The sequence below is a fragment of the Quercus robur genome, chromosome 8 (assembly GCF_932294415.1).
Source record: "Quercus robur chromosome 8, dhQueRobu3.1, whole genome shotgun sequence".
NCBI lineage: Eukaryota > Viridiplantae > Streptophyta > Magnoliopsida > Fagales > Fagaceae > Quercus > Quercus robur.
Genome location: NC_065541.1, coordinates 57,872,389 through 57,889,470, shown reverse-complemented (window position 1 = coordinate 57,889,470; position 17,082 = coordinate 57,872,389). Strand labels below are relative to the sequence as shown.

The window sequence follows — 17,082 nt, the reverse complement described above, 5'->3', positions numbered from 1 at the left end:
TGAATTCATTCGGATGGGATATACATAACATTAGCATATAAATATGATTTCCCAAAGTCTAAGAAATTGATTTTCTCTGAAGAAAAATGTGTATTAAATACTGAAAAAAAAAAGGTGCAATTAGTGCTTCTTAAACAATGACATGAGAGCTTTTGTTAACAAAGGCCATTAAACTCATTTCAATTGCATCTGAAACATTGATGTATGTGGACCTAAATTCCAAACAACTACTGCTAGTGACATGAAAAATGACAAGTTCCATGAAGCTTCGAAATGTACCTAAACTTTACAATCATAAAATTATTATAGCCTTATCTAGATCACATCAGTTTTGTATGCAGAAACACAGGCATGTTTGATGCATGTTAGAGAGAGAGAGAGTGAGAGATCGATGGCGGTGTGACAGAGATAACGATTTTGGCAAGTTGTATTGTGCATGGTGATTTGCAATAGGTTATGGGCAAATGTGATATGTGATGGTGGTGGCAGTGGCATTTTAGAAGAGAATGGCAGTAGGGTCAGTACCCAGTAAGGATGGTGATTGAATTGCCAGATTCGATACAGAATCCAAAATATAAATTTTAAAATGTTATACTTTTAAAAAATAAAAAATTTACATTTTGATATAACGGTTTTAAAAAAAAAAAAAAATTAAAAGCAATACAAAGATTCAAATTAAATCCTATATTCTTAAAGATGTTTCAATTCATATTATGAATCTATTACTATTAATAGAAAATGCTTAAACAAAACAACCATATTTGACTTGGAGGTGAAGTAGTGTCTATATATAATAGTAGTAGATAAGTGTTGAAATAATCATATGATGTCATTGTAAATAAGTTTATGGTTTCAATTGAAATGTTTATTAAAGTATAATGTAAAGTTCCTAAAATCGTATCCATTTATTTCGAAATGAGTGAATTGGATTTTATCATTTCATTTTTTTAGTATCTATTCAAATTATTAATGATGTTGCAAATCTAATCCACTAATTCTAAAATAAATGGATATATATTTAATAGCTCCAGGGTGGAGTTACTCTAAACCTACCACCGCACACCCTTAGTACAATGGTCACTTCACAAGTATAAATACTTGTGGAGTGTGGGGGGATAAGGGCCAGAGTTCAAGTTTTCAGGAGAGAGCTTCACACGCATATACATTTAGATTAGGTTAGAGTAGAATTTCTATCTTGTATTAAAAAAAAAAAATTCTAAATCCATTTGAATTTAACGTAGTCATGTACTTGTGGAATAAGAGGCAAGGAACATTTGAGAATAGGATATCTCCATTTCAAGTAAATTGGAGATGGTTCATTTCACGGTTAATATTTTATTTTTATATTTAAAAATAAATATAGTTTCATTTATTTAAATTTTCTATAACTTGACACTAAATTTATCTTTAGATTTATAATAATTAATTAAAGCAATGAAATTGATCTATTTGAAATGAGGGGGAATCCTTTCCCAAAAATTAGAGCAATGAATTTATCTGGAATTTAGACCTATGCCATTGCCTCCTATATATTGTTTCTCAACATGCAAAGTCATGATTATGTCTCTTTCCTTTGTTTGAAATTTAAGTGATATGATCATTAGAACTCATATTTTTCTATGGGGCTCGTTTATGAGATCGGTAATGTGATGGAAGAAACAAATAAGGGGAAAAAAAGGAAAGGAAAAATAGAAACAAAGAAAGAAAGAAAAAGAAGAATGATACAAATGCTTGCAATTGATACATAGGCTTCAATTAGTAACAACAATAGAGACAATAGTGCTCCCCACGCCATGATACTGAACCCATATGCTAAAAGATACTTCCAATTGATTCATCAGGATAAATAGATAATATTTTTACACAAACATAGTTTGGGAAAGTTATACCACCACATTTTGTTCATGTAATTTAAAGAAAGAATTTGATGAGGTCTAATAAGTATAATAATAATAAAATAAAAAAAGATTGGTATTTATATATATTATCCCAATGAATCAATTGCATGTTCTACCATCTAATACTAAAAAGAGGTGGCTGCTTGATTTTTCCCTTTTTGATAGAATGAAGTGCGTTTGGATATACTTTGCTGATTTTATTTGATGAAAATTCTGCAGAAAATGAGAGAGAATTTTTTTATTTTTTATTTTTTTGGGTGTAAGGCCCACCAATATAAGCTCAAAAAGCCCCAAAATTGGCTTTTGTAGGGCTTTCCAAACGCATTGGGCCTGGTTTAGATTGGACTGCCTGAAGGAAAATATTTAATCCAAGACTTAATGTTGGCTTCGGCTGGGTTCACTTTCAGATTGGATTCACATATCCAAGTGCAAGTTCTAATGCCCCATGACCAGTTAATATGATGTTTGCACACTCTGTTGATTAGTAGTATGAAGAACTTTTTACATTATTTAAAATTAACGTTATACAAATATACCAATCACATAGGAATGCTGTTGTATTTTACTATTAAAAGTTGAATTGTTCCACCTTAAAATCATAGTTTCACATTATATTGCACCCAGAGTATTGGATGGAAAAAAGGGCAGTGCACAAGTTGATTTCAAGAACATTGCAAGTCTCTCTTGACTTCATCTTTGTTCTGTGCTTGAGTCAAACTACATAACCTGTGCTGCAAGGATGTATGAGATTTTCCAGGTCAAAATCACGATTTTAGCCGGACTGATTTGGAAGCATCAAGATGATTAAGTCGACATGCTCCAAGTAGTTCTTCTGGAAGCTCCTCATCTGTATTGCCCTGCAAAATTTGGTTTTTGGGTCATACATGTAAATACTTTGTTCCATCAAGTGATTTCAGCTCATATAGATATAGTAAACAAAAAGCTACTTAATGCTCTCCCTATGTTGCTTTTCAATTGCTCATGGTCCATTAATCCAAACTCAATGTAAAACTTCTAAGCTTTTAGCTTATTTTGATTTCTTTATTCAAATTTTGTGTCATTGATATAGTTTGTTCCATTGCATATTTAGTTTGAATGTTGCTTGCTAGTCAGGTAAAACGATTTTTTAGTAGATTTAACTGGATCCAAAATGGTTATCTATCTCTACATATATCTAATAAATAACTATGGCTGTTTGTTTTACCTGTATTAAGAATGCCATTTCTATGACCAAATTGTTCAGGTATCCAAGAACAAGACTGACCACCCCCCTTGCCACTGTTGAAGACCCAACATCGATTTCAAGCTGGTTTTAGACACAATGTAAGGTTAGCATTTCATCACATAACAACCAACCAAAGAACACCATTACAAAAGGATTCTAGTAGGTTGCATACCATACTAGTTAGCGCATTTAGAGAGAGAGAGAGAGAGAGAGAGAGAGGATTGGAGGAAAAAACATGATTATTGGTACAACTTACCTCCAAATAGTTTTCCCCACGAAAATAATTTATATTGAGTGCTTGACCCACCAAGCACGCTTTCTTCCCAACACTCTGCTTGACTATCCATGATCCCTGAGAAAAAAAACAAAATTGCATGCAATGCAAAATGTGAAAAACATGGCCATGTGATTCTACAGTATATACTTTTGCAAACTGAGTTCTTACTAACCTTAGAAATATATGGTATGAGTTTAAATCTTGAGTTCCTAAAGGCATCATCTCCATTGACGAAAGCATGTAGCAACGGATTGTCTTCCAAAGGAGTTTTCATCATGTAATATAGTGCCAAGGTATACATGGTCTTACCAGGGACCTGATGCGTGGAAGTTTATAGTAAAATTCTTGACGATGATGATGATGAATAATTTGAATCAAACTCACCTGTATGTTAACGATGAAGAAGAATTCTGGTTCACCACGTTCTAAAGATTTCTGGATGAATCAGTAACTTGTATGAGAAGAACTACTTTCCAATTATATGGCATGCTTTTGTGATTTTGTTCATGCAGTTTGTAGAGATGCTTATTATCCTTAACTCTTAATCATTGGAAAAGTATATGGAATGCCCATAAAAAAAATAGAAAGAGAAAAAAAGAAAGAGAGAGAAAAATATATAGAATGAGAGGTCAAACCTGAACGATACTACCACAGCGGCTAGCAAGATCATCTTCTCGCCGGTCAGATTTTATCCAATCTGCACCAACCATTTGCATCAACGTGCCTTTTGCTTTAATCTGGAGAAGAGAATCTTATTTAGTCCAGAGTAGGAAATAACAAAAACTGAAGCTTTGTTTCAAAACAGAACATTGATAACTATGATATAATGAGGCCTTTGAATGTTTGACTCTGAGTATTAAACCAATATTGTAACAAAGAGTTTAATCTATGTTCAGATTAAGAAAATGAATCTGTAGTGTTGGTCTGAATCATCTCTTTATTTACATTTATGTTCAAAAGGTAAGTGAGAAGGAACCTAAATCAATAGTCACAACCCTTGTTCCACTTGTTAAACTTGTAATCATCTTTCTTATTCCTTAGTGTTAGAGATATATTAGCCTATTAGCATAGGCCCAAACCTAATTCTACTTTGTGTGCAAGCCAAGCCTCCTACTTGTACTACAAGTCTATTAGTTTAGGGTTTAGTCTATTATATATACATATGTTATGATTTATTGTAACACAGGATTTGTACTACATTTTAATATGTTATTGATGTAACCCTTTAGGGTTTTCTTCGTAAATGTAGATCGTTAGGTTGAACCACATGACCCTTGTGTGTTATTGTGTTCATGTTTTATGCTTCCGCTTCGGCATCTATACTAGCATATTTAACATGATATATTAATGCTAATATTTAAACACTTAGCAAGATGATGATGATCATGAAATATACAGTAATATAATTACATGCATGATGCAATGTAACAGATTCAATTTGAACTGACCGAATGTCTAAAGTCTTTGGAAGCCTTGTAAAATGGCACCATTCAACTCAAAGTCAGAGAGTAAAACAGGTGTGCAGCTACAATATGTCTTTTTATTATTATTATTAGTGTTATTTTTTTTATAACAGCTACAATATATCTCTTTCTTCATGTATTGAGTGACAACGACTTCAGTGCAGGTCAATATTAATTTATGTTATAAGCTTTTCAAATAATCTAATGTGTGTCACATTCTCAGTTTCTTCTCAAACAATAGCTAGAACTGAAAGAATACCTTTTGATGGTCATGTAAATAATTTTCTCCGCGTATTAAAAATGAAGAAGGATCAGCTGCTGCCCAACTGCAAGGAGTACTACAACTTGGGTCTCTGTGAAGAGTGGTTCCATAGGAGCATGTTATACTGGCTTCCCTGCCCAAGTCAGGTAACCCCACATAACCCTTCTTCTGAACTGCACCAAGTTTCGATCCCATTCACAGTCAGAAAATAATCTAAAGTCTAAACGTACAATTTACACATATGCTATCCCTTTATCATGTTAAGAGCTCTGGCTACCATAACAAGACTTACCTGCAATTTCATGCAATCTTTTCACAAAACTAGCAGCTGATGATAGTCTAGGCTGGTATCTATTCTGCACATGTTTTCAAGAACATTGTCATTAAACAATAATTTACACTAATAGACAGAATGATATATAATTGATCATTAAGGGAAAGGTTAGAAAGTCCCAGGGAAATTAAGTGATTCCATCTTGCTGTAACTCTTGCATAGCATTTGATTGCACAAGTTGGTCCCAAATGCTCTAGGGTAATGAATTGGACTGCCTGAAGTTTCATGAAAATCGATATACTTCCTAACAACATATAGAAACTTTGAAGTAACTCATCTCCAGTAGCGAAAATTTATAAGGCAAGAAGATCTTAACGAGAAAGCTTATCCCAAGACCAATTGATAACATAAAGTGAACCAAAAGTCTCACTGGAAGCAAACATAAAGATGACCACAAAGATAAATACAGCTTTCTAAAATCTCTTCTCTAGAATATTCACCATACTTTAAATCTAAAGGGACATGACAACCAGATATTTTATAATCATCCATGTTAGTCATAACAATTGTGAATAAAAAAGGGAGACCATCTTCCCATCCTTGCATTTTGAAGTACTCCTAAGTTTATTGAGGAATAATACCACCATTTAAATGTATCATACTAATTTTCCCCTACATAATACATAGTGACAAACATATATTATTCTAAAACACTATGGGCATTACTACCAAAAAAAAAAAAATCCATTGGTGTCTTGGCAAAATGGTAGAGAGCAACAATCATAGAACGAATGCCATAGATTTCAAATCCTATCATATCTATCCCCCCCCCCCCCCCCCCCCCCCAAAAAAAAGCCAAGAGCCTTGTAGCTCAATGACAATGCTTGGCCTCTTTTATGAGGAGAACTAAGGTTCAAATCCCCATTCCTTCACTCGTTGTACCAATTGAATAAAAAAAAAAAAAAAAAAAAACACTATATGCATTCATGTAAGAGGCCCAAACCAGAGACCTAAGTTAATGTTCTCAAAACAAAAGTCCATATTATGAAGGACATGTTACAATAATTCTAGCATTACATAACAAAAGACATATATTCACCTCAATTATGCAAATGAACAGAAGACATATATTATTCCTCTGTTAGCAGCAAATAATGCACATGAACAGAAGACAAAACTTGGGATAAGGAGACTAATAAAAGCAAAGCCCAAGTTTGTGAAGCTTATTTAAAGTAGTATAGGAAAGTAAAATCTAGTTATAGTGACTATTAAGTACCGGAGAGTGCACTTCTACGCTCAGGCCAGAAGGCCACTCAGTTTCAATATGGGCACAGTCTGGTTCAGGAACATCAAAGAACTCATCAGAAGCATCATTCCGTCCCATTAAACTTGCATGGCTAGAAGGTGGTTTTTCAAACTCATCCCCTATTGTGTGTTTGTCCTCCTCACTTTGGGGAAACCCAATATCTCTTGTCGAATCTCCAGATGAGAATTCAGAGGAATGATTTCCTGCTTTGGCTTTAAACATCTCCCCTAATGCTGTAAAATGCACAAACAGAAATGGCCAGACCTATTTACAACAACTTAAATATGGAAAAGTTACAAGGAAGAAAAAGGGAAACTCTTATCAAGTACTAAAAAGAGTACCAGCAACTCTCTCAAGCATTCTGATTGTTATGGATCTTGAAATTGCAGATGATGGACGCAGAGACATTTTCCAGAGCTTCCAATCAATAGCAAGCATGTGTTTTACTAGTGAATGTTTCCCCTGGTTGACAGGAGTTATTACAAATCCTCCACCTGAAAATAGTCTCATTCTTTAGTAATGTTATATACATGTTTGACACAAAATAAAATTTGATTAAAACACAGAAAAGAAGTATGGGAAGCTTTGCAAAATTAACTCTTTAGTTTATCCACCAGTTTAGTGTTAAGCTAAAAATGTTCTTGGACATATGTCGAATCCTAGAGCCATGCACATAAAATATATGTTTTACAGAGAAAAAAAAAAGGATTATTCCTCCAATTTCCTCTCATGCGTTCTAAATTAAGCATTGCTTATAATAAAATGTAATAATGTGACTCAGACAAGAAAATAGCCTATCATAATGGTTAGCATCATTCAATAAAAGGAAAAAGGACATGCTTTGGTTTCACATTCAATTTACAAGAGATGTCCAGGAGGAAAGATGAGGAGAGGACAACTAAAGATCTCCATTTGGGAGCATATTAGGTGCATTTGCAGTCTTTTTGAAAGAAGTTAAAAGAGATAACTTTTATGTGTCTGGCATATAAACGGGCAGTGTCACCAGGTATAAGAACAATTTAAATTTGAAATTCAAAGCACACATTACTTTTAAGACAAGCACGAACATAGCCTTTCTTTGGACGACACTTCTTATGAGACACAGAATGATACAGGATTACTGTGACAGAATTGGATAAACAAGGTTAGTGCTTTGGAAAATTTAGTAACGGCTCCAAAACTCTCTGATATATTCAAATCATTCAGAAAGTTACTACCATATGTGCCATCATCCTCCCTTCTCCAATAGCGCCGCAACAGTAAATCTCTTCTCCTCATCCTCCTGCAAACAATGCTATGTTAACAACATCAAATATTAAAGTGAATACTCTTAAAGAGGTTCCGAATCTGACCGAGGTAGCCAATTGCTGTATAGCAATTTGTGAATAATATCTGTGTGTCCATCAATGTGCTCAATCACGCTGCCCCGATAAAAACTAAAGTCCCATCTGCAAGACACTCGGTAATTCAACCTCTGGAATGAAAACAGTCCATTATCAGGGGGAAAAAAAGTCTCTACTAAACAAATGGCAGTAGGGGATTAGTGTCTGCAAGTCACAACTGCCATGGTGATCATGCTGGAAAGGAATAGAAATGAAAATGAGAAGCCAATGGGAGTCTTGTTAGAATTTTGTTTAAGTAATTAAGTCCACCATTTCCTAAAACTTAAGATTTTGGGAAAATTGGTAATTTAACATGATATTAGAGTAGGAAATCTTGAGTTCAATCTCTGTCTTTACTTTAGCTCTCATTTAAAATGTTAAAAATCCCACATATTGGGCTCCCACTTATTAAGGGGAAGTTTAGGCCTACACATGAGGGGGAGTGTTAAAATTATGTTTAAGTGATTATATTCACCATTTCCTAAAGCTTAAACTTTTGGGAGAATTGGTAATTTAATGAGTCTACCTAATTGGGTTACAAATTTTGGTGAGCATTGGCAACATATATATGATTTAAAAAGAAGGAATATTCTTATTACATAATTATTTTCAGTATTAGCATCAAATAATGAGAATTGACTATTGCGAAGCTTTTCATGACAATAGAACTTAAATGCAGGAAGTGGAGATAACATTTCAGCAGTCATACTCTGATCTTGAGTGACCAAGAGACATAAGCGTTCGAAAAATAGCCTCTGAAGTTCCATCAATCACACTAACTGCCATTATTGCCGGATGATCATCCCAATACTGAGAAGAGCAACATTTTCAGCCAAATAATCAATTAAAATAATCATGAACTAGTGAATCAAAAGAGCAACTCACCCTCCCATAGGAATCCCAATCTTTTGCTTCTTTGAAAAGCCGTAATCCTGCAATAAGTAATGAAAATTCAGAATATACACATGTAAGCCTTGAAAGAGCAGATATGAAAAGAAGTCTTACCATTCTGAAAACCAAAAATTTTCCACGGTGAGGATGCAATAACATCAGATGCCATTGCCTCCAACAGCATGGATGACCAAATAGTCCAATCTATTGGCCTTTCATGTTCTCCCTTTGAACCATCCAATCTGTTGAAAGAGAAATTAACTGATAGAAGGGGCACAAATAATATAACTTTAGAGAATATGTGTGTGTGTGTGTGTGTGTGTTTATTTGTGCCAATATATGGGGATGTCCATTCCAAATCATTATGACATGATGATATCAACATACTTTTACCCAAACAATATCACAAACCTGAAATTCCTGAAAGGGTTCTTATTTATGATATATTTTCTTCTTCTGATGTAAATGTTTTATTAAATAAGCAGTTCATATCCGTTAAGTTATATGCTGAAGATCAATATACCTTAAAGATGAGCCCTTCCTCTTGGAACAATCCGCACAATTCTTTGTTTGATTTGGCCACTCCTGAAAAATGCAGTAAAACATAAGGTTTTCATCACAGAAAAACCAATAGACTCATAGGTTACAACTTAAAAGATTGTAACCTTTAAAGCAGAATCTTGCAACGAACGTATCCATCTTGCTGCTTCTTCTGGACTACTTGCTCCCAACTATAGTGTTGAAATTGTAAAGATTATGCACCATATATTGTAAAATAAAGATAAATATATTTGCATTGGGATTTACCACACCTTTAACCGATCACTTTGATTGGAAGTATTATAAAGTGTGAAAATGAAGATTACCTGCAGTTGCAAGTAAATTTTAAAACAAATATGATAGGAAAAAATATATCTTTTGCGGGGCCATAAATACAATCCATATTTTCTGAAAAAGATAGAGAAGCTAAAGTTCATACTCTTGAATGAATGCTCTCTCTTCCATTGTCTGTAACCCGAATGCAGGAGTCAATTATTGCACTTCTAACTGGCTCCTGAAAAAAGAAAAAGAACAGCTATAGTTAGAAGCTGTAAATTAACAAATGACACCCTTCAATATGCTGTTCATGAAAGTAAAATAACTGGATAATTAGTCAATTTTTATTGCATTTCATTTACATAGCTATTGTTATTCGATAAAGTATTGGAGAATATCAGCTTCAACATTTGATAGCTGTTTGATCATAGCTTTCTGAACATGTGAACACCTTTTAAAGAGAGATTAGTACCAATCAGGCAGAATGGAACAAGACCAAGGGAAATCCCCATAGGAACTTCATTTGTTTCAAATTTGATTACTTCCACCTCTTACAGTTTTATATGAGGTAAAAATGTCATCTTGAAATAAAACAGAAGAAGGCTAGGGAAAATAAAAACATTAAATAATGTAAAACATCCAGTAGTCAATATAATTCACCTACATGGACTTAAAATTAAACAAAGGCAACACCTTGTAAATGCAATACAAATTATTAATATTATGAACCAACCAATCATGCAAAAGAACCACAAAACAATTTCAATAAAGAGAAGAAGCTGAAGCTCCAATAATTAAGGATTAACCAAAACTCAAACAAAACCACCTACTTGTCTTTGCTTAAGAATGCTCATACATGAATAATATGATAAGTTGAAAACCCAATTCATATATTCTGGAAAGACAGAAAAAGAAAAGGAGAAAAAGACATAAACCAAAACAACAATAACAATAACAAAATCACAATGTATATCTAATTCTAAAACATGGGTTCAAACTCTCTGAGAAAACAGGGTTGGAATTCCGGTAACATCATTTAAAAAAAGAAAACAAAAGGAAACACACAAATAGCAAAAACAAAAAGAAGGAATACCTGTCTCTCAGAAATGGGTATCCCTTTGTAGCACCTGAGGCAATTGTCTTTGAAAACAAAATACCTTCTGCGTGCGTATTTTATCCCAATCCGGTTGGACCGAATGAGATACAGCCAACCTTCCGTTATACCATCATTTTGCAACATACCCATTTGAGAGATCCCGCAAAAGTCAAGTTTTTTATGGTTTAAAACCGTGAACCCATTACAGTGTTTTGAGTTTTTTTGCAAGTTATGGTACCAGAAGAACCAGAAGCCAAGGTGGCTATATATTGTATATATGTATGTTCATAATATATATATTAAGAAAATATTATATAGAAATATGAATGGGAAATTAAGAAGAATGTTTCTCTGATTCCAGTTAAGGGAATCAGAGAAACAATGGTGGGGAATTCCAGTGCAGGCACTGAAAATGCCTTTGCCTCGTTTTCTCTTTTCTATTTCTCAGGCTTTCTCTTCCCGTTTGAAATATAACTGATTTTGGCGTGTAAAAGAGACATTGGATAACTGAAAGTACAATGTTCTCCTTTGTTTATTTACTATAGGCTATAGCTACTATTTTTTTTTTTTTTTTTTTTGGCTTAATTAAAAATTACACCCTTTTAACTTTAATTAATAGTACCTTTTATTTTTTTTTATTTTTTTTTGAGAAACAACACTGTGATTTTATTTATGATTTTATTTATAAAGCTAACGTGGCAAGAATTACAGTGGACAAGTGTGGAGGAACATCTTCCATTCATACCATATACTCGTTAACATGTCTCGAATGTCTAGTAATTTAATGGGCTAAAATATTACACTGTCTGGGAACAAAACTGAACTCAATTGCTGCAAAACTTTCTGCCAATATCTTGACCTCCTCAATCAGATGTCCATAGTCAGCCAAGGTAGGGAATCCACTCTGCATTGCCTCAATTGCAATTTTGTAATCTCCCTCAAGGATGATAGAGTTGTGGCCGAGCTTCATTGCAAATTTGAGAGCTTTGAGACCTTTTAATTGATTCCAAAAAACAAAACAAAAAACCTTTTAATTGTTTTTTTTTTTTCTTTCCATTTCAGTTTTTTAATTTCCATTCATTTCCGATGTAATCCTCTTATTTACCTTCGATCCATATCATGCCGTTAAGTTTACTAAAATGACATTGCTTTGAAAAGTGAAAATTACTCAAATTAACGGTGAGATTGGACAAAATTATATGGAAAGACTATTGAAAAGAATTAAAAGTAAAACAACCAAAATGAAAAAAAAAAAAAAAAAAAAAAAAATTAAATTAAAGGAGTTGAAAACATATTAAAGTTAAAAATTGTAATTTATAATTTAGTTTAGTTTAGTTTAGTTTTTTTTTTTTTTTTTAAATTTTAATTTTCTCAAGCAATGTGGCAATATTTGAGGTTTTTCATTTTGATAGGCAAAACAATTCAGCTCTGCATGTAATATAGAGGGTGGGTGAATTTTGTTTATGTTTGAAAATTTAATAATAGAGTAAGTTTTACAATTTGACATAAATGATAAAACACCATTTTTCAAGACAAAATGTGAAAGTATGATTTTAAAGTCAAAAGTGAACAAGGACGTTCATACTTTTAGAACTTTTATTGAAAATCAAAGATATCATCATCATCATTATATCTTTGTTTAGTCAAATGGGTAAAGTGCATAATATTTATGTAGTATTTTGGGGAAAAAATATTGTATGTAATGGGATTGCTTTGTGTTTTCTTTCCTTGCAAACACGATATAAGTAGATCAAGTTAGATATCAAATAATAGGATGTTGTAGACACATGAACTGATGTGTTTGTGTTATGTTCATTGAGGAATAAGATGTAAGTCTTATAGTATGTAATATCATCTCATATAGAGTGCGTTTGGATTGCACTGAAAGTTGCTGAATTTGTGGCTGCGTTTTCCAGCTTTCTTTTTTTTTTTTTTTTTTTTTTTTTTTTTTTTTTTTCTCTCAGCCGCACTATTTGACCAAGTCCACTGTGAACAGTGCATTCGTGCACTGTTCACGGACCCACAAATTTCACTTTTTATCAACTTTTTCATTAAAAATGGGTCCCACGATATTATTTACACATCTAAAAATTATTTTGCTACAGTGTTTTCAGTTTCAGTTTTCAGTTTCAGCAAAAATAAGCTCAATCCAAACGGACCCATAATATGTAATATAATAAAAGTTAGGTTTTACATGTTTGCTTATGTTAGCACATATCACACATCACCCTTTACCACATAATTCATTATATATATATATATATATATATATATTAATTGTTCTGAGTTCTAACAATTTCAAGTTGAAAGAACAACATGCTCAATTTGAGACTCCAAAACCAGAAGTTCTAAAAGATTTGAAATACTAATTATTAATTTTATTCCATTTGAAACTTTACTATAAAAATTATTACTAATGTGAAATTATTAATGTGAGATTTTGTTATATTTTTATTTTTTATAAAAGTTATATTCGTTTTATTAACTAAACTGTGTTAGCATATTATGATTTTTACCTGTTTTGCAATTGATTATGATTGTATCATGTTAGTTAAGAATAGCTGCATTCAAGATATAATATTTAAAAAAAGAAAGTTATAATGTCTTTATTAGCTGACTGTCATTATGGAATGCAATTGGCAGTGATAATCATAATTGTTAATATCATAATTATTTTATGTTCTTGATCAATTTCTCTCACAAGAGCAATGAAAAAAATATATATTTATTTGTTATTTTTCTCCAAATTATAAAGAAATTCAATCAAACCCTATTAACTCATGCGCATAACAATGTGGAAATCAATGATTTAAGAAAAGAGAAAAGTAAGTATCAATGATATAAAGATCTTAGCATGCATATATTTGTAAATGGAATAGTTTTTGCACATTGTGAGGTGGAAGATATATAGTCATGTTAACAAGTACCCTTGGGATAATTGTTAATAAATCATTTTAAAAGACACAATTTTTATAGAAAATATAAAAATACATTAAAAAAATTAATTACTTCTTCATTTTTTTCATAAAATGTTTCTAAAAATAGTTTTTAAACTAATACTTTAGGATATTTATTAACTTTCTCTATGTTTTGAAAATGAAAGCAACATAGTCCTTATTCATCAAATGATCATATAAGTATGACACCTAATTAAAAACACCATAGAGTAGCTTATAATGATTAATATGAAGAAAGATGACTAGTAGTCTAGTAGAGTCATCATCTTTGTTTGTAGTAATGATTAATCATAAAAAATTCTGTGTCTAAATTTTTTTTTGTTGTTTTTTAGAACTTTTGGAACACAATTTTAGTAATTGGTTAGGAAAGAAACATAACTGCGTTAGGGCCCAGTAGAAATGAAATGCTGTCTTATTTTCTTAAAATAAGATATTGAGCTACAAAGGTGTCTAAGTGTATGGTGCCCTATCTATTTGATTCATTCGTCCTTCTAAATTTTTTGCCAAATTCCATGAATCGTCCAATTCTTTTACTTGGTCAAACCAAAGTGACAAGTGACAACCCTATTTTTCTCTCTCTTTTCTACATGGTTAGCATTACGAGGGCTGTCATGGGTTGAATTGGTTTCTTTTTACTATTTTCGAGCTTTTTAAAAAATTAAAAAAATCAAATCAAATCAAATCAAAGTTCAACTTTATCCTTGGCTGCATCAATGCGTGTGATAATTAATTTCCTAATACTTGAATGAATTGGGAGGGAATTCTTTTTCTTTTAAATATCTATATCCAGGTAGAGTAATGCTTGAATTTATTTTAATAAAAAAAATTATAATTGTTGACGTAATAAGTTGTGATTGAAATAATACCACTTTTATATGAACTTGTTATTAATTCAACTTTTATAAGCATCAATCATAATAAACTATTATCTTACTGTTGTGTAAAAAATTGAGAAAATTTTGTACATTTAAACTTATTGATCGTGATAAGTTTAGATTGATAATAGTTGGAGGAGTTCAAGCATAGCTTGGTTAGGGGCTTGGGGTCTTTGATTGGTAGAGGGTTAGGCTAAAAAAGTTAAGAGACATTGAATAAAAAGTATGCCACCGGACAATTTTTATTTGCAGTAGCATACTTTGATTAGCCTCTCATTCTTTTTGTGCCCCCAAGACAAATATTGAACCAAATAAGTTCCCACTTTTCCAAAAATTAAGGCAACAAATAGCCATTGTAACCATTGAAGTTTGTCTATTATCACCTTTAAAATGAATATGCTTAAGAAATGAATGTTCATATTGAAGTTGAACCCTATACCTACTATATATTATGCACAGACTACACCATCAGTTCATTACTTAAAAGCTCTTAGATTTTTTGGGTTATTTCTGTGCCATTATCACTTTGAAGTAAAGGTGATAAGTGGCATGAGAAGATGAATAGCTTCATCAAAGAGTTAAAAAGTTGCATATCCCAACAATTAATTGGTTCCTATACTTCCACAATTTGCAATTATTTGTTGCTTACTACTGTATTGGTAGCTGTAATTCCATTCCTTATTACTTACCTAATAAAAGAGAGAAATTTTGGTAGCTGTAAACCCATTCTTCTCATGATTGCATATGATCAGTGAGACTAAAATTAAAATGGAAATTCATGTGAGTCAAAGGAAGTTTGAAAGATGTACCAAGAAATAAGAAAATGAGGAATATGTAGGGGCATTATATTGATAAGATGTATAAAGTATCTACTTCTATGATTGTCAAATCCAAATCCTATAAGTTTGTTGATAAGCTTTAGGTTAGCAACCCATGTGAAGCTCTATGATATAAATTTTGTAATCTTCGTAGCTGCCGCCAAATGATCGTTTGAGAAGATTGAACCCAGATTGAAATCCATTTAAAATTTATAAAATAACTGTAATATTCTTATCCATACATTGCATAAACTCTGTCTTCACACACACAGACATGGTCCAAACATACTAGTGACTATCAAGAAAGAAAAATTAGCATAATGAGAAGAGACTGAATCTATGATGTGGTGTTTGTGAATGTAAGATTTGTTTGAAGCCAACTGGCAAAGATGAGAGGTCAAAGTGCAAAACTCTATACTCATCTACTTCACTCTTCAATTGACAAAAGAGTCAAGACACCGTGGTGCACACGTAATGGGTCAAGAAATTGGTCTAGAAAGGCAGAATTAAGGAATAAGGAAGATTAATTTGTTTTAACTTTTAAGTGGTATTAGAGGTACTAAAAGTTTTACTAAATTAGTCTTACAAACTGATGTATCACCAATTAAATAGAGATAAATTAAAATTCAATTGTGAGGTGGTTGAAATCCACAAATCACATTTATTGTCATATCAGTTTGTAAGCTTTATATTGTAAAACTTATAGTACCTTTAGCATTTTATACTTGTTTTAGGTCGGCCTATTCTACTTGATCATAAATTATAACAAAAGCTAATTAATCCAATTGACGTTTCCGGGAATAATGTTGTCGATGGCAGTCAAACTTGCAAATTTACTTTAGGCATGGAGCTAATTGCCTAATTGTCTCTCGCATGAGCCAATCTTAAGATTGCCTATAGCTATGTGAACTGTAGGCTTTATTTTAATGTCTTTTAACAATTTCACCTGAAACCTTTCTTTTCTTAACTCAAATGATGAAAGAGTCCCAAATTCATTTTGCCAGCTTTGCGCTTGAAGTTTTGTATTTGTATTTTTTTTTTAGTCACACCAAATGATGAAAGAACTCCAAATTACAAGTGTTGGCCAAATGATATCTTGAAACAGGAGTGATTTTTAACATAAGAGCTCTCTGTGGACTTTGTCTGCACTCAAGATTTCTTTAAACCCAAGTCTTGCGAGACCTACTCATATCATTGGTCTACAGGTAAGTCAAATTTAGTTGCGACTTGTGATTGTGAAGTGAGCACCTTTACCTTTTTCTGTTTAGAAGATGAAACCAAATACAATGCATTTGGGGAGGTAGCTTTTGGCTTTTTGATAGGTATACTTGTAGGATACCCTTCTTCTTGTGCTTGTCAGGGCTCAGACCGCATAATCTAAAAGAGATATAATCCACATAAAATATTTCTATGGCCGCAACATGGCACTTTAACAACCCAGAGCTAAACATAGGAAAATAAAGCTATCAAGACTCTTGTATCTCAAAAGTATTATCTGGTTTTCAGCTGGAAGATAACTTGGGTTCGAACTTTGGTAACACG

At 32.4% G+C, this 17,082-nt stretch overlaps 1 protein-coding gene across 1 annotated transcript; it reads right to left on the bottom strand.

Moving 5' to 3' along the window:
• Window positions 1–2,379: 2,379 nt before the first annotated feature.
• On the bottom strand, window positions 2,380–11,384 carry LOC126697248 (protein ENHANCED DISEASE RESISTANCE 2-like). The gene is made up of 21 exons (XM_050394154.1): window positions 10,888–11,384; window positions 9,958–10,032; window positions 9,791–9,844; window positions 9,644–9,709; window positions 9,502–9,563; window positions 9,093–9,220; window positions 8,973–9,019; window positions 8,797–8,897; window positions 8,058–8,153; window positions 7,923–7,987; window positions 7,754–7,825; window positions 7,047–7,199; window positions 6,676–6,938; window positions 5,418–5,481; window positions 5,123–5,298; window positions 4,036–4,137; window positions 3,785–3,835; window positions 3,573–3,716; window positions 3,380–3,475; window positions 3,103–3,204; window positions 2,380–2,755 (listed from the first exon to the last, which is right to left on the bottom strand). The coding sequence occupies exons 1-21, from the start codon at window positions 11,038–11,040 to the stop codon at window positions 2,663–2,665; spliced, it is 2,163 nt and encodes a 720-aa protein (XP_050250111.1). The 5' UTR covers window positions 11,041–11,384; the 3' UTR covers window positions 2,380–2,662.
• Window positions 11,385–17,082: the final 5,698 nt, after the last annotated feature.

Coding starts and splice junctions, on each gene's coding strand:
- LOC126697248 (XM_050394154.1), bottom strand. CDS start 11,040: ATGGGTATGTTGCAAAATGATGGTATAACGGAAGGTTGGCTGTATCTC. Junction 8,898..8,972: donor ATTGGGATTCCTATGGGAGG/GTGAGTTGCTCT, acceptor TGCTCTTCTCAG/TATTGGGATGATCATCCGGC. Junction 8,154..8,796: donor CTTGGTCACTCAAGATCAGA/GTATGACTGCTG, acceptor AGTGTCTTGCAG/ATGGGACTTTAGTTTTTATC.